Source organism: Zootoca vivipara, chromosome Z1, assembly GCF_965207765.1.
Source record: "Zootoca vivipara chromosome Z1, rZooViv2.hap1.1, whole genome shotgun sequence".
NCBI lineage: Eukaryota > Metazoa > Chordata > Lepidosauria > Squamata > Lacertidae > Zootoca > Zootoca vivipara.
In genome coordinates this window covers 5,510,042-5,534,372 of record NC_142583.1, presented here as the reverse complement: position 1 = coordinate 5,534,372, position 24,331 = coordinate 5,510,042, and the positions used below count along the sequence as shown (strand labels likewise).

The following is a 24,331-nucleotide window of genomic DNA, read 5'->3' as shown; positions in this document are numbered from 1 at the left end:
GTTCTAGGAGGCGCTCGAGAGGTGAGCGCGGGCCCGGCTGCCGAGCGGAGAGCCGAGAGGAAGCAGGCCCAGCGCCTCGACGGAGGAGGAGCCGCCGCTGTTGCCGTCAAGGGCCGCCTGGCGAGCCCCGCTACTGCTGCTGCCGGATCGCCGAGGGAGAGAAGCGGCCCGTGCTTGCCCGCCAGCCCGTCGGGGAGGAGCCGCGGAGGCCGCCATGACCGCCGAGGAGGGCAAGGCCGAGGCGATGAGCGCCGCGCCGCCGCCGCAGGAGGCAGAAGCGGCGGCCGTGGACGTCACCCCCGGCCTCGACGGCGGAGTCCTCAAGGTAAGCGGTACCGGCGGGCGGGGGTGGCCGCTGCGGTTTGAACCCCGAGGCCTGCGGTGGGGAAAGCCTGACAAGAGGCCCGCGGAGTAGGACAAGCCGTGGTGACGCCTCCCGCCCCGCGCGCGAGAGCGGGAGAGGCCTTGGAAGCACACGCGCCGCCCTCGCCCGCAAGGATCCCGGGGAGCTGCGAGAGGCGAGGCCCAGGGAATTCCCGGGAAGTGGCGCGCGGGTCGGTGTGCCCTGGCTGTAGGGTAGAAGATGGTCTGGAAGGTGCCCGAGACTTGAGGAGGAGGAGGGAGGCGCTGCTCAGTTTGCACCCGGGAGGGAAGGGTCAAACTCGGGCTTCAAATCCATTTCAGTGTTCAGGCTCAAGAACTTGTGGAGTAGCAGCAGAGTGCCTCTGAGCATGTGCAGAATGCCCTTCTGGTCCCCGATTTATATCCCCGCAAGTTTTCTTGGTCTGCCTTCTGCGCTTTTAACAACATGAGAATGAGGGTACGGTGTGCGTCTCCCCAGTCCTACACAGTCACTTCACAGTCACTGTTGATTTTATTCATCCTACATACATACATTTTTCCTGGAATGCCAGGATCACTTCAGACCACTGAGTGTGGATGGATGAGGGGGTAGTGACACCTAAATTAAGACATGACTTGCAAAGGAATGAAGTGCATATTGAAGAGGGTAGGTGTAATTGCTTCTCTTGGTGGTACCTTATGTTTCTTTAACATCCACTTAACTGTGTGTTGCACACAGGTAGGCCCTGCCATGACCAACTACAAGTTTTCTACAACACTACTTTCCGGAGGGGTAGGCAGTTACCAGATCACATCTTGCACAAGAGGCTTGATTCTTCTCAGTGGTTACATATCGGATTCTGTGTTAGAATAAAATAGTCAGACCACAGAGAAGCCTTTTCTTTGCTGTGCAGAATACAGTCCCTTGTGAGCAGGCAGGAGAGTTGCATATGCATTACTGAACCACTTTTGGTGGTAGCAAAGGGATGCTGTGTTTTGCTTTAGCTTTTATTTAAACTTATATTTTATAGGTTCCTTTAAATTAGTAGAAATCAAAAAACAAAATGCGGATGGACGATTGATGTATTTCTGTTTACAATTATTGTAAAGTGTTTGCAATCTATTGTAAGCCACTCTGTGATCTTCAGATGCTGGGCAGTATAGAAATATCACCATTATCTTTATTGTAAGAAGATGTTTATATTACTGTTCTTTAGATAGAAATTGAAGTTGATGCACCCAAAATTTACAGAGGTTGGGATTTGATCTAGTTCAGATCCAAGTCTGATTTTTTCACCAGTGTGCCTCTTGTAGTGATATTACCACACCTGACAAGTACAGTATGAACCTTTGTGAATCACAATTTGAAAATGAAACTAAAAGTTAACCATTGCAGTCTTTTGTGGAATGACATAAACTAAGACGCATGTGCCTTAAACTGAAATTATAGGCCTTAAAACTGCAGACATCAAAATAAACCCACAGCTTGCAAGGCATCCAACAGTTTCTTGGGAATATGGACTGTGCCTTTTTTATTGCAGTTGTTTTAGATTAGTATGTTAAAGGGCAGCACCAGTACCTGGAACTGGGGTCAGAAACAGATGGGCAGCCAGTAAAAAAAAGTACTGACAAGATGCTCCCAGTAAACTGTCCTAATTAAAAGTTGCACAGCTACTTTCTGTACTAGCTGCAGTCTCTGATCTGTCTTCAAGGGAAGCGCCATCATACAGTGCATTGCAGTACTGTAGTCTTAACTCAGAAGTTACCTAATTATTGATAACTGTTTGGTCACTCTATCCCTTGATTAAAAGTCACTTTTTTCTGAAAATTGACCAACTGAGGTCAATTGAGGAGTCACAGAGACCACAGAGGCATGAACAGGTAAGAAGGGGCAAGAGAGAAGCTACTAATTAAGGAACAATAGCTCTGAAAAGCCTCTAGCACCAATCTTCATTATGTAGGCTGGTGCGGCAATTGTGTTTTAAGACAAAAATTGCCACAAATGTTTAAAAAAGGATGGGAAAATAACATGGCAATCACCGAGATATGAAACGCTGATGTCATCAAGATTTCCTGTAAAAACATAATGATTAAAGCATGGAAGCAGTCTTATTTTGCAAAACTAAATTCTGGATTTCTAAAGATTATACTCCCCCCAAAAGGGGGTTAGGGAGCAAAAAGTCAAAAAAGGCCTAGGATTTTGTTCTGTGACAACAGAACAGATCAAATGGTAAAGGAATGGGATGCAATACAGAATCATTGTGGAGTTGAAAGGGATCCTAAGGGTCACTGTTGGTTCCACCAGTTGCAGCAAACCCCCCTCCGTAGACCCCATAACCACCAAAATGTAGCAGATCCCACCTCTCTGTGTAACACCATGCCCAAAAACCTCCACGGGCTATCTAAGGTAAAACTTTGAGACTCAGGCAGAAGTTGAACAAATAAGAAAGATTTGTTTTACAGAACAAAGTTGGCAAAACAAATGATGTGTCAGGAAATGATTAACTTAATAATTATGCTAAATATCGTGGTTGCTACAGGGTTCTAAACAAAGTAGTAAACGCACAACTTCTTTTAAACTTCAGTTGCTTATTTTCAGTTACTACTCTTCAGTTAGGTGTTACAGGTTTCTAGACTAGAAGGTAAAAGTTCAACTTATTTCTAGTTAGGTTACGGTACTTCAGTTTCTTAAAACGTAATGGCATAGATGTTAAATGCTTTGGTTCTTAAACAAGGTAGTACTTTCTGTCAAGTTTCCCAACCTTCTACCAATCACACCCATGAGGTACTTCTGGCAGTATAACAAACCCAGGGGGGTCACCACACCCCTCTTAACTTCTCCTTCTAGAATATATCTCCCCTCCTGACTGAAACGAGACTCCTTGTATGGAGGAACAGTGGTACCTTGGTTCTCAAACTTAATTCGTTCCAGAAGTCCATTCCAAAACCAAAGTGTTCAAACCAAGGTGCGCTTTCCCATAGAAAGTAATGCAAAACGGATTAATATGTTCTAGGCTTTTAAAGACAACCCCTAAAACAGCAATTTAACATAAATTTTACTATCTAACGAGACCATTGATTCATAAAATGAAAGCAATAAACAATATACTATAAAATAAATAAGACAGTATTGTAGATGATAATAATTAAATTTATTTATTTTTCTTACCTGCACTGATGATAGTCATTGTTTGGATCAGGGGCTTTTATCCATTTCCACAGTCACACAGTCAATCAGTAGCTGAACTGTGATCAGAAAGCCTCAAAAACAAAAACGCAAAATAAATAGTAGCAAAAACAAAAGCACCAAACTTAATCCGTTCCGGAAATCTGTTTGACTTCCAAAATGTTCGAAAACCAAGGCGCAGCTTCTGATTGGTGCAGGCGCCCAGGAAACAATAGCCGACAGCCTTATTGGATTTTCGGCTTCCGAAAAGCATTCAAAAACCGGAACACTTATTTCTGGGTTTTTGGCGTTTGGGAACCAAGGCGTTTGAATGCCAATGCATTTGAGAACCAAGATACCACTATAATTTCCATTTCCACGTGGCCATCTGTTTCCTTCAATTTGGTCTGGGGCCTCTGCATGTTTTCCATTTCCATTTTCTACCTCATTTTCCTCTGGCTCATTTTCTTTGTCATTGGTTCATTTTCTTCATCTTCATCAAACATTGATCTGATCATTTTTAGTTGTTCTGCCATCAACTGCTGAACAATAGTATACCATACTGGATGCTTTTAATGTTTTGATTATTATTAGCCACTCAATCCACCTTAATGTTTTTTCCTTAAAATCACAGTCTTGGACTTCTGCAGCTGTAACTTATCTCAAAACATTTTTTCCCTCTCATGGCTAACAATCTTTTTTCCACTTTCAGTTTCTCGAGTTCTTTAGTGGCAGGGAACAAGAAAAAAAGGATATCAGAATATATTCCATATATATATATATATTCATATATTCGTATATAGGATATAGCAGGCATCGCCAAACTGCAGCCCTCCAGATGTTTTGGCCTACAACTCCCATGATCCCTAGCTATGAGAACCAGTGGTCAGGGATGATGGGAATTGTAGTCCAAAACATCTGGAGGGCCGAAGTTTGGGGATGCCTGGGATATAGGGATTCATTTCCTACTGTCCATTGTGATCTTTATTGTTTTTTCCACAACAGACGGTGGTACTCACAGATTTTCAAATTATAGATTTTCCCCAGCAGATGGAGGGGGCTGGTCTCTCATTACAGTTTCCTGTCCCTAACATATTTTGAAGGGTTTTTAAATGAGAGGGTGCCGTTCTTTTCTTTTCTTATACTGTAAGGTGATTATGTGGTGTTCTTATACTGTAAGGTGATTATGTGGTGGGCATGAGGGCATTCTCCTTGACTTGCCAGCTCATTATAACTTCTATGCAAACTGCAGGGCATAGACAGCAGAAAAATGGCTTTGATCCAAGTGTCTTGAGGTTAACGTCCAGATCAGTCTTATCTCCAGATTGATTTAAGAGCCAGACTATTTGTCTGGCTATTAGCAATCACCATGTGATTATCTTCTGTCAGTTGGAGCTAGCGGAACAATTTCCAAACCCCTATGCCTCTCTCCCAGAAACCAGTGTCCCTTTTTGATGAGTGGTTCCCAGTTTTGGAGATTGGCAAGTTCTGGATGGGGTTGCACTCCCTCTGAAGGATACTCCTGGATTCATCTTTGTCAATGGAGGCCCAGGTGTCCTCTGGGGCTAGGAAGGCCTTTTACCAGCCTCATCTGGTTTGACAGCTAGCGCCATTCCTGGACGAGGATAGCCTGGTCACTGTTGTCCAAGCTTTGGCTGGATATAAAAGGTAAAGGTAAAAGACCCCTGACCATTAAGTCCAGTCACGGACGACTCTGGGGTTGCGGCGCGCATCTCGCTTTACTAGCCGAGGGTGCTGACGTTTGTCCGCAGACAGTTTTTCCGGGTCATGTAGCCAGCATGACTAAGCCGCTTCTGGCGAAACTAGAGCAACCCATGGAAAGGCCGTTTTACCTTCCCGCCGGAGCGGTACCAGTTATCTACTTGCACTTTGACGTGCTTTCGAACTGCTAGGTGGACAGGAGGAGGGACCAAGCAACGGGAGCTCACCCCGATGCAGGGATTCGAACCACCGACCTTCTGATCAGCAAGCCCAAGACTCAGTGGTTTACACCACAGCGCCACCCACGTCCCCCTGGCTGGATATAATTGTGCTCTTATGTGGGGCTGCCCTGGGATATGGTTTGGAAGCTCCCGCTGGTGCAAAACGTGGTTGTCAGATGGCTGCTGGGAGCTGCTGGTTGGTAACATGTGACACCATTGTTAAAAGAGCTGCCCTGGTTGCCTATCTGCAACTGAGTCGGCCGTTTTTACATTTATATATATATATATATATATATATATAGATGTACAGTGGCATACAAGTATTTTTTAAAGCAAACAAACAAACCCTTCAAGCAAGCAAGTGCATTCTCTGTGGGTTATTTATTCCTTACTATATTTTCTTTGCCATAAAACATGTTTAAAGAACAGTTGGTTGAGTGAGTCTGAATCATAGCTGTCAAGTTCTCCCTTTTTTTAAGGGAAATTTCCTTATGCTGAATAGGCTTCCTCGCAAGAAAAGGGAAAACTTGACGGGTATGCTCTGAATACCTTAAAAATTCCCAGAAAGCACGACATTTGTAGATACCAGAGTGAATGGCACCTGCTGTTTCCCAAACTCTTACCTGTGTTAATGAATGTGAGCACAAACACAGGTAAGAGGGTAAGAGTCCTGCTTTTGTTAATATGGCTTGTGGAAACAGAACATAGTACAGTGGTACCTTGCAAGACGAAAATAATTCGTTTTGGGGTCACTTTGTCTAGCGAGATTTTCGTCGTGCGGAAACAAACGGCAGATGGCAAAAAACCCAAAAACGTCTTGCGAGACGCGGCTATAGAAAGCTTCGTCTTGCAAGGCAACAAAGAATCACTAGACGCTTTCGTCTAGCGAGTTTTCCGTTGCGCAAGGCATTCGTCTAGCGAGGTACCACTGTATGCTTAGTATAATTGCAGGACAGGGAATTGGAAGTCCTCCCAATTTCTTTCTTTTCAGCCTCTTTTATATCTTACTTTCTTATGGTTCCTTTTTCTTTTTCCTCCTTCTTGTTATACTTACGTTTTGTTCTGTAATTTGAAGTTCCCTATCTCAAGATGAAGGGCCCTCTGTGAGGGACAAGGCAAAGAGGATCTCCCAGAGTGAGAGGCTGGGGGAAGAGTGGGAAGCTCCCAGGTGAGAGCTGGGAGGGCTCACTTTTTTGTGTGTGGAATAAGGGTTAAGACTGAATTTTGATAGAGGACATTGTAAGTTCCTTTTCTTTTTTTTCTCTTCCTTTGCTCATCTTTCCCCCGATCTTTTTCTTGTTTAAATTAGTGTGATTTTTATTGTATCTTATGTGGAAAACTTCCAATAAAATTGATTTAAAAAAAAGAACTTAGTATGCTCATTCTAATTGATAAATACTAAACTTAAGGAGCACACTGTAAAAATCCAGCAGTTCTGGCTGCTGGCACGTCTTTAGTGCTGAAGCTGGTGATGACAGAGTGGTCCTTTTGTACATGCATTCCTTCTCTGTGCACACCTGTCAGTCTGGAGATAAGTCAGTGAAGAATAACTTTTTTTGGAGCTGATGAACCTGTGTAATAGTAATCATCCTCATCAAACCTTTTATTGGCATCGCATACAAACATCCATAACAAATCAATACAGAATTACCACCTCCCCAGTGGCACAAAACATTAGCCAAAAGAAAAGAGGCAAAGCAGTCGATCGTCACATCTCTAGGTCTCCAGGGAGATCAGACGTCTGCAATGTGTTTTGACGACAGAAAACCAAATAGAGATATTTAGCGACTAACTTGGTGAGCTCCTGATCATTCCCTAGTAATAGAAAATGTATGACCTCCAACTCTGGTTTTCATTTGGGGATGCAGAGTTGGTCTAGGAATTGCTGGAGGAGATCAGCATACAGCATATAGTTTACATTTAAGAACCATATGTGTAAGGGTTTCCACCAGGTGGTCTTCACATGGGCAAATTCTTTCTCCTTCCACCATGCCGAGAACCTTCCCCAAAGGAGGTTTGATGGATTTGAGTTTGATGGATTAGAGGTAATAGTAATCATGAGTTGCTTAAGTTTGCAAGGGGAGGGGATTAGCTGCTATAGAGTGTGTTTGTTTGTTTGTGGAAATCTTCAACTCACGTCCCAGAACAGGCATGGCTCCCTTCGCAGCCATGAAGCTCACTTGTGATAGTCAATCTTAGTTTGGCCTACTTTGTAGAGTAGGGGTCGGCAACCTCAGACCATGTGGTGGCTCGGACTATTTTTTTTGCAGGGGGGGGGGATGAACGAATTCCTATGCCCCGCAAATAACCCAGAGATACATTTTAAATAAAAGGACACATTCTACTCATGTAAAAACACGCTGATTCCCTGACTGTCTGTGGGCTGGATTGAGAAGGCGATTGGGCCGCATCCAACCCACGGGCCTTAGGTTACCTGCCCCTGTTGTAGAGTTTTGCAGAAATTAAATTAAAAATGTACAAGGCACAAACATTGTACTTTTCTGCCATTTACATGAGATCCAGTTCTTTGTTTGACTACACTGACTGTATAAAGCAGTCATAGCTGAAGAGTCATGCTAGAGGGCTCTACTTGGACAGATGTCCATTTAACAGCTGTGCTGTTCCAAAAACATTTGTAATTCCTGAATAGTTCAAAGGTGGATTAAACATTACTATAAAACTGAGCTGAAGCTCTGACAGTGGAATGATCTGTGTTCCTAAGTAGAGAAGGGAGTGTTGCTAGTTTCTTTAATATGGTTTTATGTACTTATCATCACAGTTTTCTCATGCAGAAGATCTGATCACAAAATCTCATTTTATAGCGAGGGTTTGTGAACTGAAGCCTTGTAACTTAGAGGTCCCATTAGCTGCAGTCAAGATGTCTTAAATCTTTAACAGCAGGAAATGGAATTTTGCAGTGTTGATTACATTCAAGAACAGTGAAGTACAACCCTTTAACACTTGTTGAATGAATAAAATTCTGTAAGTGGTAAAATGAGTATCAGATGGCATTGCCACCCACAGCAAGCTGTAAAATCTTTCTTAACAAACTTGGTTTACTTCTTAGGGTAGCATGGCTTCCTAGTAGTTCATATAAATATTGTTTTGTTCTCCCTACTACAGATTATCAAGAAAGAAGGAATAGGGACAGAATCACCCATGATAGGTGATAAAGTGACTGTTCACTATAGTGGGTGGCTTCTAGATGGCACAAAGTTTGACTCAAGCCGGGACAGAAAGGACAAGTTCTCGTTTGACTTCGGCAAAGGTAGTGTGTTCTATGCCTGGTACACAATAACATGATCTCTTCAATAGCATTAAAAAAAAAAGATGCATTGCATATTCCATATTGAACGATGATCCTCTTCTTAACTTGCAGTGTAAAATGTTCGTTGTCCTATGCTTTTGTAGAGAATTGTCTTCTCATTATGGGAACAGAATTTAATTGTTATGTGGTTTCATAAATACAGTTGAATAGAAGCCACAATAACATATGCAAGTTCACTTTCACCCTTGTTGTTTGTCGGGAATGCCACACAGGCTATTTTCACTTGTTGCTCTGTTACATAGAAATGTAGCAAGCTAATGCGTTGAGTATAAATTGTTAGGCACAACTACAGTTTGCACAAATATAAGTGTTAAAGATAAAGGTAAAGGTACCCCTGACCATTAGGTCCAGTCGCAGATGACTTTGGGGTTGCGGCGCTCATCTCGCTCTATAGGCAGAGGGAGCCGGTGTTTGTCCGCAGACAGCTTCCGGGTTATGTGGCCAGCATGATGTAAGCCGCTTCTGGCGAACGAGAGCAGCGCACAGAAATGCCATTTACCTTCCTGCCAAAGCGGTACCTATTTATCTACTAGCACTTTGATGTGCTTTCGAACTGTTGGTGGGCAGGAGTTGGGACTGAACAATGGGAGCTCACCCCGTCGCGGGGATTCAAACCGCCGACCTTCTGATCAGCAAGCCCTAGGCTCTGGTTTAGACCACAGCGCCACCTGCCACAAATATAAGTGTAATGAAGTACAATATGTACAAAAAGCTGCTTTGGCTAGGGACAGTTTTGAGCATAGAAGTGATGAGGTTCTTAAGGTGAACCCAAGTACTTTCCCTCAGCAGAGTTCCATTTTTTATGTTTACTGCCTCAAATACATGTCTGGATCTCTGCAGAGGTAAAAGCGGCTTGGATGGAGGATGGTTAATTGGGGCAGGAAAAACAGCTTTCTGGGACAGAGTTAAGTACCTATTCCACCCTGCTGCCATGGAGATGAGGTTCCATTGATGGAGAAAGGAAGTATTCAGCCGTACAAGTGTCAAAGAGGTTTCCTGGTTCTTTAGTTCAGTTGGAGTTTGTGACCTGCTTTGGGGCTTATTCCTGCAATGTCTTTGCTTTTTGCTAGCAGAGAGAATGTGAATAAATGACTACTGGTGAATAAATGACTACTGATTACAGGTGCTTGCTTTTTAGTAACGTGGCCAAATTTTTCTTTTTAGGTGAAGTCATCAAAGCTTGGGACATTACTGTGGGAACTATGAAAGTTGGAGAACTTTGTCAAATAACTTGCAAACCAGAATATGCCTATGGCTCTGCTGGCAGTCCCCCTAAAATACCTCCCAATGCCACACTGATTTTTGAGGTAAGTCAGAGAGGCTATTCTTTCATCTGTAGCAGAAGCAGGACAACTGCTGTCCCCAGTGGCTGTACATGTTTGCCAAGGCTAAAAGCTGAGCAGCTTGCGCCAAAGGCAGCAGAATCAATGAGTCCCTGTAGATATGGAACTTGGTTGGCGAAAGCAGAACAATATTTGAAGAGTACAGGCCCTGTATTTCTTACCTTTGTTGTAAGAAATGAAATAATAGATTTATTCATTCAACTTTACTGCTTTAGGTATAAAACCAAATTCAGAAATAAAACAGAAAAGATGACCAATTGATAGAGTAAAAGACCTCAATGTAATTAAAACATAGAACCTTAGAGTTGGAAGGGACCCAAGGGTCATCAAGTCCAACCCCCTGCAATACAGGAATCTCAGCTTTGGTTTAAGAAATGTCTTCAAAATGTCTTTCCAGTAAAAATGGTTTAGTCAGTCATACAAACTGCAAGAGAAGCTGCTGGAAAGAGAATTCAGTTTGAGGGCGCTGCCTTCCTACACCTGCACATGAAGCAGAACTGATGGTCTTAGCATGTGGTAATGGAAAGGGACTCAAGTGGGAAGAGGCATTCTCCTTTTTTTTTTTTTTTAAGTTTATTGAAGGTAAATTACAGATACAATGCAAAAGAATACTTCATACAATTAAAACGAAACTACAAAACAATATCAATAAAAAATGATCAATTTTACGGTTTCTTGTCTCATTTTCCTACTACCTTTACTGTGATTCCTAATTTCTAACATAAGGTAAGCAAATAATACATCCTTTTTTTCTTACTCCCCCCACCAAACCATGATTTCTACAATATAACATATTCAACTTTAAGTCATTAAATCATATTAATACCCCTGACTTCCGGTCGCTTATTGCCGTGCGACTCATTTAGTTATTCTATGTACCGTCTTTTCTCTTCAAAATTCTGTTAATTCTTTTGTACACACTTATACTGATCATACCCAATTAACTGAATCATTTTTCTATACCAATCAATTCAGGGCAGCCATAAAGATTTCGTCATTGTTATAATATTCTTGTAAATATTTCCTAAATTTTCCCCATTTTTCCAGAAATTTTTGTTTCGAATTTCCCCTTAGCTTATCTGTTAATTGAGCCATATCAAGAAATTCTAGTAGCTTCGTTCTCCATTCTCCAATGGATGGAATTTTGTCCCCTTTCCAGTTGGCTGCTATCAGCAGTCGCCCTGCCGCAGTGGCATATAGGAAGATCTCTCTACACTTCAGTGGGATGTCTTTCGCTAATATTCCAAGAAGGAATGCTTCGGGTTTTTTAACAAAATTGATTCTCAAGATTTTTTTCATTTCCTCATAAACTTTGTTCCAAAATTCTTTAATCTTAGAGCAACCCCACCACATATGTATCAAGTCTCCTCTTACAACCCCACATTTCCAACAATTGTCTGATGCCTTTTGATACATTTTAGATAGTTTAGCTGGTGTGAGGTACCACCGGTACATCATTTTATACATATTTTCCTTGATTGCAAATGACGCCGTAAACTTCATATTGTGATTCCACAGGGTCTCCCAATCCTTCATCATTATTGTGTGGCCCAAATCCTGGGCCCACCTGATCATTACATGTTTCACTGCTTCTTCTTGAACTTCCCATTCTAAGAGTAGGTGGTACATTTTAGAGATAATTTTACTGTTGTTGTTCAACAAATCTCTTTCTATTATGGATGGTTCTTTATTAAATCCCTTCTTTTTGTCGTCCTTAAAGACTTCTCTTAATTGATGATAATCTAACCAACTAACTAACTCGCCTTTAATTTCCTCATATCGCTTCATTTCAAACTCTTCCTCATTCCAGCTCAGCAGTGTTCGATAAGTTACCCATTTTTCCTTGGTATTTTTTTTCCTTACGGCTTTAGCCTCGACCGGTGATAGCCAGAGTGGGGTTTTGGGCTCTAATAAGTTTTTATATTTCTCCCACACCTTATATAGGGCATTCTCCTAGGTACCCATTCCAAAATTGTGGTAGCTGAATACTCCTTTCATAGTTCTGATCAGTGGACTGGCTTTTCAAGAATTCATTGGTTTTTTTTCTTGTTCATTTTTATTTTAACTTCATTTGGTATCGTACCTGTTCAAATTATCTGTTTCAATTCCCCACCCCACCCCCCACCCCGGTTTTAAAGGAGAGTTAGTTAAATCTTTACTACTACTACTACTACTACTACTACTGCCTCTTCAGTTAATGCTACTTTTCCTCCTACTTTTGTGTGATAAAGTCAACCCTTCCGAATTTCACCATGGGCTAAATCTGAATTTGCATTATTTTTTCATTCCTCTAGATAGAGCTGTTTGAGTTCAAGGGTAAAGACCTCACAGATGATGAAGATGGTGGAATAATCCGAAGAATTCGTAAGAAGGGAGAAGGCTACTCCAAACCTAACGAGGGAGCTATGGTGGAGAGTAAGTACCGTAGCAGTAAAAAGATGATGGATGGGGATGTTGATCTGGAATTTTAGTGTACTGTTACTTCTTGTTGACTGTATTGCAAGCCATCTTGTGAATGCATCCTAAAAGTCATGGTATGGCTCTATTAAGTAACTATACCCCCCGTCTCCTCTCATACCATGCTAGATAATCATGCTTAGTATTGATATAGTGCTTTAAACTGTTGAGAGAGGATAATATATAATATCCCAGTAATCCCGTCTAAACATGCCATTTTTTTTGTATCAGTTGAGGTGGAAGGTCGGCATGGAGACAGACTATTTGACAAACGGGAGCTGCGGTTTGAAGTAGGAGAGGGAGAAAACTATGACCTTCCTCCTGGCGTGGACAAAGCACTTCAGAAAATGGATAAGTTGGAAGAGTCCGTGGTGTATCTCAAGCCCAGGTATACGCCTTGCTTTGAAGCAGTCCTGACACACCACTTTCTTTTGTGCATGAGGCACACTCTATTATTGCCACTGCAAATGGACTCAGCTTTGGGGATTGGGTATATCTGTCAGCACTCTTATGAGGTTGCTTATCTAGAGGTGGGTGATGTGATGCCTTTCAAAGGAGGAAAAACAAGCAGATCTGGATCTTAGAAGCGTCTCATTTCTTTCACAGCTATGGTTTTGGAAGTGCTGGGAAACCAAAATTTCAGATCCCTCCAGATGCAGAGCTACAGTATGAAATCAAACTTAAAAGCTTTGAAAAGGTAAGTAAAGGAGGGGTTTCTTTTAATGAAAAGGAGATAGAGGGTTCACATTCATCCATCCATGACAGGATGTGCATGGTGAAAGAAATAGAAATGTATTACAATAACTTGCATAAAATGAAGCTACAATATATTTTCCCAACTTTTATTATTTTTACTGATTTAAACTTGTTTGTTCCATGTGAAATTACTATTGCTTTTTGTTGTAATATTATACCTGGAGAGGGTTAGGGTGGGGATGGTTTTAAAAATCCGCTGCTACAACCTTTGGAATCCCTGGTGAAGGGTGGGAATGGCCTCATCCTGTTTGGGGGGTGGGTTTTTGATACTGCCAGCTATGCACATCGTTCCACAATGGAAAGCCACAGCACATCAAAAGGCTTCATGGAGAGTAGCATTGAAAGGGAATGCCAGAATCTCAATAGCGGGTAACAGCTTTTCAGCTTTTGTAGTCAGTCAGGAACGTTTCCCTCACTCTCTCTCCCGCAGTGTTTTCACCAGGGTGAAGTATGTCATTAAACTGTGATCATGCCTCTTGCTTGCCTGCATTGTTGAATGGAAGGGTATGTTGTGTGTGTGGGGTGCTATTGTGTGGTTGGAATGTATTCTGCTGTACAAAAGGCAAGAGTCACATTTCAGAATTTGTCTAAAAACTGGAAGAAAGGGAGATTGGTAGATCTCCCTGGGAAAGGAATTCCACAACTGCCTTATCTATCACACATAAAATTAAATTGTATGATATGACAGTTGTCAAATTTAGGCTGCAATCCTGTAGTTGTATATCTTGGAGCAACTGCTATTGAACTCGGTAGGACTTCTGAGTAAACATGGTTGCAATTGCACTGTTAAGTAATAATATATCTGTCAGAGATGGCTGCGGCTACTCTTGAGTAAAGACGTTCCACTCCGTCTTGTCTTTCGGAGTTTTATTGTGCATACTATTTACAGTGCAAGAACATCAGCAAACATGACTGCTCAGTCCGTGTCAGAACCCCGCAATGGCTTCTTGCGGGTTTTCGCCCAGCATAAAAGCCTGGGCACCCCAAAGCGCCGCCCCCTGGCCCTACGGGTGGGCATGAGCCTCAATTTGGGCGTCGGAGGGAATGGTCACCTTCCTGACTGCCCTATGTCTGAAAGCTCTCAGTGCTCTTCCTCCCTCTCTCCACTCCACTAACTTCCTCATTCCTTTCTCCTGACTCGCTGCTTGTGCTGACGCTGGGCGAGGAGCTGGTGAAGATGATTGGTGGGGGCTCTCTGTAGAGAGACCCCGCTGACAAAATCCTTGAAATATTATCATCTCACATTTCAAATCAGTAGTTTCTGATTTGAGCTTTCAATTTTATCTTGCTTGCTGTTTCCATTTTCTTTTGCCGCATCGTCAGTGTGTGCTTTATGCCCAGCAGTAGAGGCAGTAAACTGACGTGTGTATCTGCTTGCCTGGTGTCTCCACTTTACGCTTCTATACAGTTACATGCCATTCTTCCATAGACGCCTTGTCTTCAAAAAAGCACCCTGTTGATTGGTTTCTTTTTTATCTGGACAGGCTAAGGAGTCGTGGGAAATGAACACCAGTGAAAAGCTGGAACAAGGGTCCATTGCAAAGGAAAAGGGTACTCAGTATTTCAAAGTGAGTGTAATAGGGGATTTCAAACACCCCTGGCAGATACTGAAGTAATGTTGAGTGTGCCATATCTTTTGATTTGCATTCCTCTGAAATTGTGGTATGGGTATATGATTGGAATTAGGATTATTCATGATTAAAAGAACAGTATGTTGGAGTAGAGGGAAACTGTTTACAATGCTGAAACTCGCTTATAGCTACCATAGTCATAAAAGTGAGGCCCATAGTTTCACTAGCTTGTTCTAGTGCCCCCAAACCTACCTGAGTGTGACGTACAACAAAGTTTTCAAAGGTTTATTAATCTATATTGTACTTTGCCTACAGCCAGGGCCGTCTTACCCATAGGTGCTAGGGGTGCGGGGCACCCAGGCGCCGGGCTCTCAGTGGCACCAGGCCAAGAGTCCAGGGCTCGAGAGTTGAGGCAGGGGAAGAGTCGCCCGTCGGTTGGAGTGCCGCAATGGGTTCTTCTGCGCTGTGAGTTCGGGGGCGACCGAGCCATTGAGACGCTGAGGTGGCCGGCCAGTTCCGCCCTCCTGCGCGCCTGGGACTGGGCAACCTGGGGGGGGGGCACCGGGCAGATCTTTGCACCCCGGCGCCGCATTTGCTTAAGACAGCCCTGCCTATGGCAGTGAAATTTCTGGCACCTGTTGGATAGGCTGAGATGATAGCATAAAATATAAATACTACAACTTCAAAAGGAATACAGTGGTGCCTCGCTTAACGAATGCCCTGCTTAACTAAATTTCCGCTTATTGAAAGGATTTTTTGAGCGGAGGTTGCCTCGCTAGACGAATTCGTTTTATGAAAAATTCGTCTAGCGAATCGCGGTTTCCCATAGGAATGCATTGAAATTCAATTAATGCATTCCTATGGGCAAAAAAAATAAAAAAAATCAATGCATTCCTATGGGATTCGCTAGACGAATTTTTCGTTATAAGAAAAGACCCGTGGAACGAATTAATTTCGTCTAGCGAGGCACTACTGTAAAGCTGTCAACATTTGTACTCCATTGAGGGAAGACAGGTTAACTCCTGTGCCCCTACAGCAGAAGGCAGGGCTTAAAATCTTCTGATATTAAGAGACAAGGAATAGTCCTCTCCCACTCAGCTAATTCTTGCCTTCTAGATAGAAGCTTTTGTGGCCTTATAGGCCATATACTCCCTCCACTGTCTTTTTAACTAGAGGCCACTCTAAATAGATACAAGTCCCTCATTCAGCATAGGTAGCAAGGATTTCCCCATGGTACAAGGAGTGATACAGTTAGTTGTCCTAGGGGGGGGGGCATCCAGCCAGATGGTATGGCAGCCCAAGTAGCCATCATCTTCATTTTTATAAGGTGAGAGAGGACCAGGATCAGAACAGGGAGCCCCTTTAATGGGCCTTGAGCATTCTGTTTCCTCATCTTCTCTGACCCCATGGAATCATATGGAATCACCATAGGTGAATCTAGGGTGCTTTTGATCTTACTCAGAATTGGGCATAAAGGTGGGAAATCCCACAAAGCAGTATGAGATTCCCTTGAATTCTCTTCTTATAGCCTGTAAATTCCTACTGGCATCAGGTCAGTCTGAAACAGTGTGGGAATCTGTCTAAGCATTGGGACTCCTGGCAAACTCACAGCTATCCAGCAAGAATGTAAAAGATGCATGTACTGACAAGAGGCCATCCCAGTAGGGGAGCCACTACTAAGCAATACTACCCCATCTGGTTTTTTTTTTAAAAATAATGTTTTAATTCATTGATGCAAAAATGTTTTGGAGAGCAATGATAGCCCTTTCCCTTACACCCCTATGCTGTGTGTCAGGGACCTATTCACTTTGGTCTTCTGTGCCAGAGCCTAGAAGTGTGTCATTTAAGGTCCCGAACATTGCCAACAAGGCTGAACAGTTGAGGAACGTACACTACTCTGCTTCTGTGGCAATTATTTTTTTAGTTGGTCAACGCAACCAAATGTTAAGCAGTTGGAAGTCAGAAATCCTTGCTGACTTACTGCAAATGATCCAGAGATCTACTAGTAAATCCTAATGTACCTTTTATCTACCCTGATCTACACTGTAAGGTGGGTTAGCGTTAAGTGCCACTCTGTCCATTATGCAATGAGAAACTAAGGAGTCAAGGAATATATCATAAAATAATTGCCATGAGTGCTAGGGAAGAGGTGGGTGCAACAAGAGATAGATAAGCAATATGTTGAGCTGAGCTACTCATTATAGCAGGGATGGGGGGAAAATGTGTCCCTCCAGATGTTGGATTCCAACCTCTGTCAGCCAGTTGTCAGAGATGATAAGTGTGATAGTCTAGCTTTCCTGAGACACCTGTTAATGCTTCCTTTCCATAATCACAGTTGAGGTAGAATCCACGTTCTGCCCAACTAACCATGCGCGGCTACCTGCAACTAAAGCTACATTAGAATTTTTGCCCTATTTTAGCTTCAGTTGAACATAATGGGGCATTTTGTCAGCCTGCCTGCTGGGGGTGGGGTGGGGGGATCTTCTGGGTAGGGAATATGGCCCTCTAATCCATTTGAGTCTGATGCCATACTGATTGCATTCCAGGAGGGAAAATACAAACGGGCAGCATTACAATACAAGAAGATAGTGTCATGGCTGGAACATGAAACAGGACTCTCAGATGCAGAGGAAGCAAAGGCCGAGAGCTTGAGACTTGCTGCCCATCTTAACCTGGCCATGTGCCATCTGAAGCTGAAGGAGTATTCCCAGGCCTTGGAGAACTGCAACAAGGTAAGCAGCACTTTAGATATCCAGGAACGCAGGCAGGAGTGTCAGCCAGTAATAACAAGCTTTCAGGGCTGTGCTGTGCTTGAAGATGTGCAAAGGGTACCCGAATGGTACCCTTTATTGGACTGGTGATATGGTGTGTATATGGGTTTAAAATGATTAAATCCTTTTATTTGTGAAGGGTTTATTGTGAAAAATTCAAACCAGTTGGTTTTCCAGCTAACACAGCAGCTGCTGCACTCCTGTGACATGAAAAACTGAGTTGCAGAAGCTGGAAATGGGAATACTATTCCATAAAACTTTTATTAATTGTAAATCCATGGCCTGTGCCAAGTTGGGGGACTTGAGAAGAACTCACTAGCTTAGCCTTTGCCTCCTTTCTCTTCTCTTATTGCATCCCCAGTATGTGCAAATACCTCCATGCTGATATAGAAGAGGATAAACAAACTAGTGTCATATGTGAACAGCTTTCCAAAGCTTGATTGAGCCCCTAAAACTGCCCTAACCCCATCAGTTACAGAATGGATGCCCAGGCAGATTGTTTCAGCCTGCATGCTGTCTGCCTCAGAACACCCCTTCCCCCAACATATTCCCACTCTCCCAACTGCTGTAAAACTAAATGAAGGGGAGGGGGAAGCTAAGAACAGCCTTTGTAATCTGGGCATTTGTGTGGGAAAATGGCTGAAAGTCGCTCAGTGAACACCTTTTCCAACCTGACCTGTTTCAAGTGGGAAAGGGTGGTGAGCCGAAAAACAGAGATGGAAAGTTAAGCAGCCACTTTCTCCCCCAAACTCTTGCTTCAACTGTTCAATTCTCGGCATCCAAAAGCTGCTTTTTAAAGCTGCTTTTGCTTTAAAATGGTTCGGGAGAAGATGCTTGCAACTGTGCACTGTACCCAGTTTAGGCCCCTGCCTCCCATTAACCATTGATAAACCACTTCTCCATGAATTTGACTAATCTTTTTTACCTTGAAGCTATCTAAGCTAATGGCCATTGTACCTTGTGAGTGAGTTGTGAATAGCGTAGATGGAGTCAAATAATGAGAAGGCAGCTTGACAGAGGAGAGGTCTATCCATCCGTACTAACCAAAATGGCAGAACCTATAGAAGCAGCAGGGGAAGAGATTCATGCTGATCATCTGGCTGGTCACTGCTGAGAACAGAATGCTAAAGTAGCCTCATGCAGCAGAACAGTTCTTTTTCTGTATCAATACTTTTCTTCCCAGCCCCGCAAGCAAGCACATGCTTCCTCTTTTCTCTTTGCTGCTGCTCCCTCCCTCCCTCTTCCTTTTGATAAGTGAGGCTGCTGCTGCATCTCATCCCCTCTCTAAGGCTGCTGAGCTGTATCTGTCACACACAAACCTTTAAGAAGTTTTAGGTCTCTTACTAGGAGATCTTCACATTTTGAGAGCCTAGGTTATAACAAGTACATTATAGTCCATTTTGTGTTGAAACACAACATTTCCTTTAAGTGCATGCTTCAAAAGCACCAGAGATGTCTAGCTGTATGTTCTCATGATGATGTTTGGATGTTTTTCCTAAAAAAATTATTTACCTTGTCTCACCTGCCTGCCAGGCTCTGGAGCTAGACAGCAGCAACGAGAAAGGCCTCTTCCGCCGTGGGGAGGCTGAGTTGGCTGTCAATGACTATGAACTAGCCAGAGGAGATTTCCAGAAGGTGCTGCAGCTCTACCCAAGCAACAAAGCAGCCAAAGCGCAGCTAATAATTTGTCAGCAAAAGATCCGTGAGCAGCATGAGAGAGAAAAAAAGCTGTATGCCAACATGTTTCAAAGACTTGCAGGCAAGGAAGCAAAGGTAAGCAGGAGTGTTCTGCAGAATCACACCTATGTTTTCACTAGTAAACAAAATACTCTTGTCTTCACCCAAACTGTTGTATACTATAAGAGGACGATTTTATTTTTTTCTCTATGGACTATCAGTGTTTCAGCAGTTTTCCTAAAATACATTCCTCTTGCTAAGGGGTCAGCAAACTTTTTTAGCAGGGGGCCGGTGCCCTGTCCCTCAGACCTTGTGAGGGGCTGGACCGAATTCCTATGTCCCACAAATAACCCAGAGATGCATTTTAAATAAAAGGACACATTCTACTCATGTAAAAACACGCGGATTCCCGGACCGTCTGTTGGCTGGATTTAGAAGGCGACTGGGCTGGATCTGACCCCCGGGCCTTAGTTTGACTACCCATGCTCTTGCTTCTTGGAACATATTTAGGGGCTCCCAAGCCATTTCTTACTTTTAAACCCTCTTAAGTCCCCAACACCATGGGTGGCCATGAGATGAGGGTGGTTACCTTTTCCTATATTGAAAAAGTACCTTGAGGGACAGGAAGAATTTGGAAGAGGGAAACTCTTTCACACTCCATCTTTCAGCTCTACGTGCTGAACATCTACTGGATCCAACTTCTATCCAGATCCCTTCAAAAAGTGAAGTGTGTGACCCACTTTCTCTTTTTGAGTGGGGAAGCTCATCCAAGGGGTGGGGGGAAGTGATAATAAGAGATGGTACTTGCCGCACTTGCTCAAAAATTAAAATGTGCTCTCAGGCCACACAAGGTTGACAGCTCCTGATTTAAGCCCCCTGTTAGTTGTTTCATAACTCTTCAACTTGGATTATATTCCTTTGGTTTAGAAGATTACTGTATCAGAAACTGGGAAACCCTGCTTTAATAACACTCAAGCAGCTTAAGAGGTGTGATTCCTTCTTACCGTATTTTCCTCTGCCATATCTTTTCCGTAGGTGGAAGCTGATGCAGTCTGCAGAGAAGAGACAGAAATGAAAGATGATAAACAGAATGGAGTTGAAGAAAAAGCAGATGGTGTAGAAGCTTGAAGCTGAAATGCAGTTCTGTTAGTTTTGTAAAACTGAAGAATTTCCAGTGAACTAGACCTTTATTTTTCTATCTGATTGAATAAGAGGCAGGGGCTGGGGCTATGGTGCTGCTTTATGTCTGTCTGCATAGGAAATGTGAGTGGCAGAGCAGACCTGGAGTAATCTTAGGGATGTTATTTATTCAATCATGCATTCTGACTTGGTTGCTCTTGATCTTGGGAATTCTATCAGGATCATTTCCTCCTTAGTTCCATTTTGTTTTTTCACTGACATCTCTCTTGGGTTCCACTTTAAACTAATCCCAAATCCCACTCTTCACTTTGTTTCTTTGGCCTTTTTTTAAAGTAATCATCTTACCCACAATAAGGTAATTGTATGGGAGACTTATGAACAAACAAAACCACTATGTCCCTTCTACTATAGCCTCATCCTGTCTTATTTCCTCTGTCAACACAAGCATCCTTCTCCCATGGGCAAGTGTTGTCACCTTTCTTGTAATGCCTCCCCTTTTGCACATTGCTGAAGATTAAGACTGTGAGGTCCAAAGCTTGAGCAATAAAGTACCAAAAGAAAAGAAAAGAAGGAGGAAGTGTTGAGTAGATGCCATGTTCTGTGAAACTTTGAATTAAACTACCACGAGGTGTTCACCCAGCATCTATAAAAACAGTGCTGAAACACACCAGCCGCAGAGCGATGCCTGCATACTAGCCGTGAATGGAAAGATGCAATCCATGCACACCAGGAGCAGCCAACGCCCACCCCCAGTGTCCTTGGAAAGAATGGTAAATTGCAATATGATGTCCTGTGGAGGACAGTAGTATTTAAAGAAAATTGAGGAAGGAAACCTGTGTTGCCAACCCCACTCTACATAATTATACTGGTCATCCCTTAAAAAATGTTTTAAAAAATCATTACACTTACAGAGCTGTGTAATGGGGCTGTGAGGGAAGGAGGCATCTTCAGCACAATACTGGACTATATGAAGAAGAAGAAGAAGAGTTTGGATTTGATAGCCCACTTTATCACTACCCTAAGGAGTCTCAAAGCTGCTAACAATCTCCTTTCCCCTCCTCCCCCACAAGAAACACTCTGTGAGGTGAGTGGGGCTGAGAGACTTCAGAGAAGTGTGACTAGCCCAAGGTCAGCCAGCAGCTGCATGTGGAGGAGCGGAGACGCAAACCCGGTTCACCAGATTACGAGTCTACCGCTCTTAACCACTATACCACACTGGCTGGTGGTGTCCCATAATTTACTGCGGAATCAATTGAAATATTGGGATCCATTCAGTTTTGAGTGGGGAAAATGGGATGGCGGGGTGGGTCTGGCCTAATACACATGAGTCTAGCACACATTTTCAGGCAAACAGGCCTGCCATCCTGTTTTAACATAATAAGCTCAAATTAAATCTTAACATTTATTGAACCCAAGCATTTAGCATGCACACACCTGAGAAGCAGCAGGTGGGAATTCAAGTGCCACCAGGAGGAAGAGGGACATGTGCCTCCACTTAACTCCCCCCCCCAAATGTCAGGAACAAAAGATAGGGGGCTCCTGGAACTCAACCCCATATTACAAGCTTTACAGAACAGCTCCCTTACCACCAGTCAGACAGGTATCAGACATGGAGCATTTGTGAACACGCCCAGCTCCAACACCCAGTCATCACCAGGCACCAAGGGCTGCTTATTTGTTATGCGTAAGGGGTGCCTGGCTCAAATCTAGGGCCAAAGGCCCTTCTGTCTGTTAGGCTAGCCCTGCTGGGTAGCTTCCCAGCACAACTCATTGCCCAGATCCCTCCTCATGACTAAACAAAAGCAGTGCTCACCCCACATCTGACCCGTAAAAGCCTGGTCCCCTGACCATACAGCTCCATACAACTCATCTGACTGAAGAAAGAAGCCCTGAGCCCACTGGGCTGCTGCCTCCTTGCAGCTGGGTTCAGCTGAAGCCACTATTAGGGCACCACATGTGGTCCACTATATGTTGTGGGGCTCAAACTCCCATCAGCTCCCCAGGCAGCATGGCCAACGGGATGAGTTGCAGTCCAACAACCTCTGACCAGCTGCTGATTCCCCACCCACCCACATGCCAAGCTGCAGGGGGCACCCCCTGTCTTATCACTCTCCCACAATAAAGCTTCGTTTGTGGTGTTTTTTCAAATTTTATTTTTAAATTTCAAACTCCGATTGAAATTTAGATAGAAGAAGGGGTAGGGTATCTGAACTTTTATGTTTTAAGTCCTAGCTTTATAAGCTTGCTGTACCCAGTCACAGATGCACCCTTCTTTGGCGATCCCTCGCAGCTGAGTAAGGTTGTCTTCCATGAACACGGTTTTAACAGTGAGTCTGTAAGTGACTGCGGAGGCCAATTCTGGATCCACACGTCCTTCCATGGTGGGGACATAGGTTTCCGGGCAGGAGTTGATCACAGTGAGGGGTTGGCAAGCGTGCCTTCCTCTTGGCATGTTTCTCCCTTTCATCCTGAGTTCGAGTGTCTTCAAAACCCATGATACCTTTGGTAAAGGCTGTTCTCCAACTGGAGGGCTCGCAGGCCAGTGTTTCCCAGTTGTCTGTGTTTATACATTTTTTTTAGATTTGCCTTGAGATTTACCTCTTTTGTTGACCACCAGCATTATGCTTTCAATTTTTAAGTGCGGAATAGAGTAGTTGCTTTGGAAGACGAATCCGCACAACATGACCAGTCCAACAAAGCTGATGTTGAAGAAACATTGCTTCAACAGTACACGGGTATTACTTCGCCTGTCTTCCCAAGTATGTGTAAAATGTTTCAGAGACACCATTGATGGAATCTTTTGAGGAGTTGGAGATGGTGTTTATAAGTAGTCCATGTTTCCCAAGCATACAGTAAAGTTGGTAGTACAATAGCTTTGTAAACAAGCATTTTGGTTTCCTTGCGAATGTCCCGGTCCTCAAACACTCTGCACTGCAATCGGGAGAAAGCTGCACTCTCAGAGCTCAGGCAATGCTAGATTTCAGCATCAGAGGCCCTTGTGGAAAGATAACTGCCCAGGTAGGAGAAGTGATCAACACTTTCCAATGAATTGGATTTGTGGTGCTGCAGAGGGCTTGTTTTGTGCTTGTTGGTACAGCACTTTGGTCTTTTTGATGTTTAGTGATAGGCCAAGCTTTTTGTAAGCTTCTGCAAGGATATTTAGGATGGTTTGGAGATCATCCTCTGAGCGTGCGCACACTACATTGTCATCAGCATAGTGAAGTTCTATGAAGGAAGTTACAGTAACCTTTATCTTTGCTTTCAGCCTGCTCAGGTTAAAGAGCTTTCCTTCTGTTTGATAAATGATTTCTACTTCGGTGGGGAGTTCCCCTTTGACAAAGTGTAGGATCCTGGCAATGAAAATAACGAATAGAGTTGGGCTGATAACACAATCTTGTTTAACACCTGATCCCACTGTGAATAGTTCACTTAGAGCCATTGTTATCTGCGATTGTTGCTGTCATATTATCATGGAGAAGCCAAATGATGTTCACAAATTTATCTGGGCAGCCAATTTTCCGAAGGACAGTCCACAGGGCATTACTATTTGCAGTGTCAAAAGCCTTAGTGAAGGTCAATAAACACCTTATACAGGGGTTGGTTTTGCTCTCTGCATTTTTCTTGGAGCTGTCAAGCGGTGAAAATAATGTCCATTGTCCCCCTAGCTAGAAGGACTAAAACCATTTTGGATTCAGGAAGGATATCCTTGGATATTGTTAGGAGACGATATGCTAAGATCTTTGCAAGAATTTTGCCGGCCGCAGCTAATAGAGAGATGCCTCGGTAGTTTCCGCAATCCGTTCTGTCACCTTTTAAAAAAAAGAGATTGATAATTTT

The 24,331-nt window shown here is 43.3% G+C and overlaps 1 protein-coding gene across 1 annotated transcript; it reads left to right on the top strand.

The window, feature by feature from the left end:
* FKBP4 (FKBP prolyl isomerase 4) lies at positions 1-21,061 on the top strand. Its single transcript, XM_060279019.2, has 10 exons — positions 1-325; positions 8,575-8,719; positions 9,944-10,086; positions 12,417-12,537; positions 12,811-12,967; positions 13,186-13,276; positions 14,820-14,903; positions 17,453-17,638; positions 19,211-19,450; positions 20,390-21,061. The coding sequence occupies exons 1-10, from the start codon at positions 215-217 to the stop codon at positions 20,480-20,482; spliced, it is 1,371 nt and encodes a 456-aa protein (XP_060135002.1). The 5' UTR covers positions 1-214; the 3' UTR covers positions 20,483-21,061.
* The last annotated feature ends 3,270 nt before the right edge of the window (positions 21,062-24,331 follow it).

Excerpts from the sequence above, each read along its gene's own strand:
- FKBP4 (XM_060279019.2), top strand. The coding sequence starts at position 215 with ATGACCGCCGAGGAGGGCAAGGCCGAGGCGATGAGCGCCGCGCCGCCG. Across the intron at positions 8,720-9,943 it reads CTCGTTTGACTTCGGCAAAG|GTGAAGTCATCAAAGCTTGG; the intron begins GTAGTGTGTTCT and ends TTTTCTTTTTAG. Across the intron at positions 17,639-19,210 it reads CCTTGGAGAACTGCAACAAG|GCTCTGGAGCTAGACAGCAG; the intron begins GTAAGCAGCACT and ends CCTGCCTGCCAG.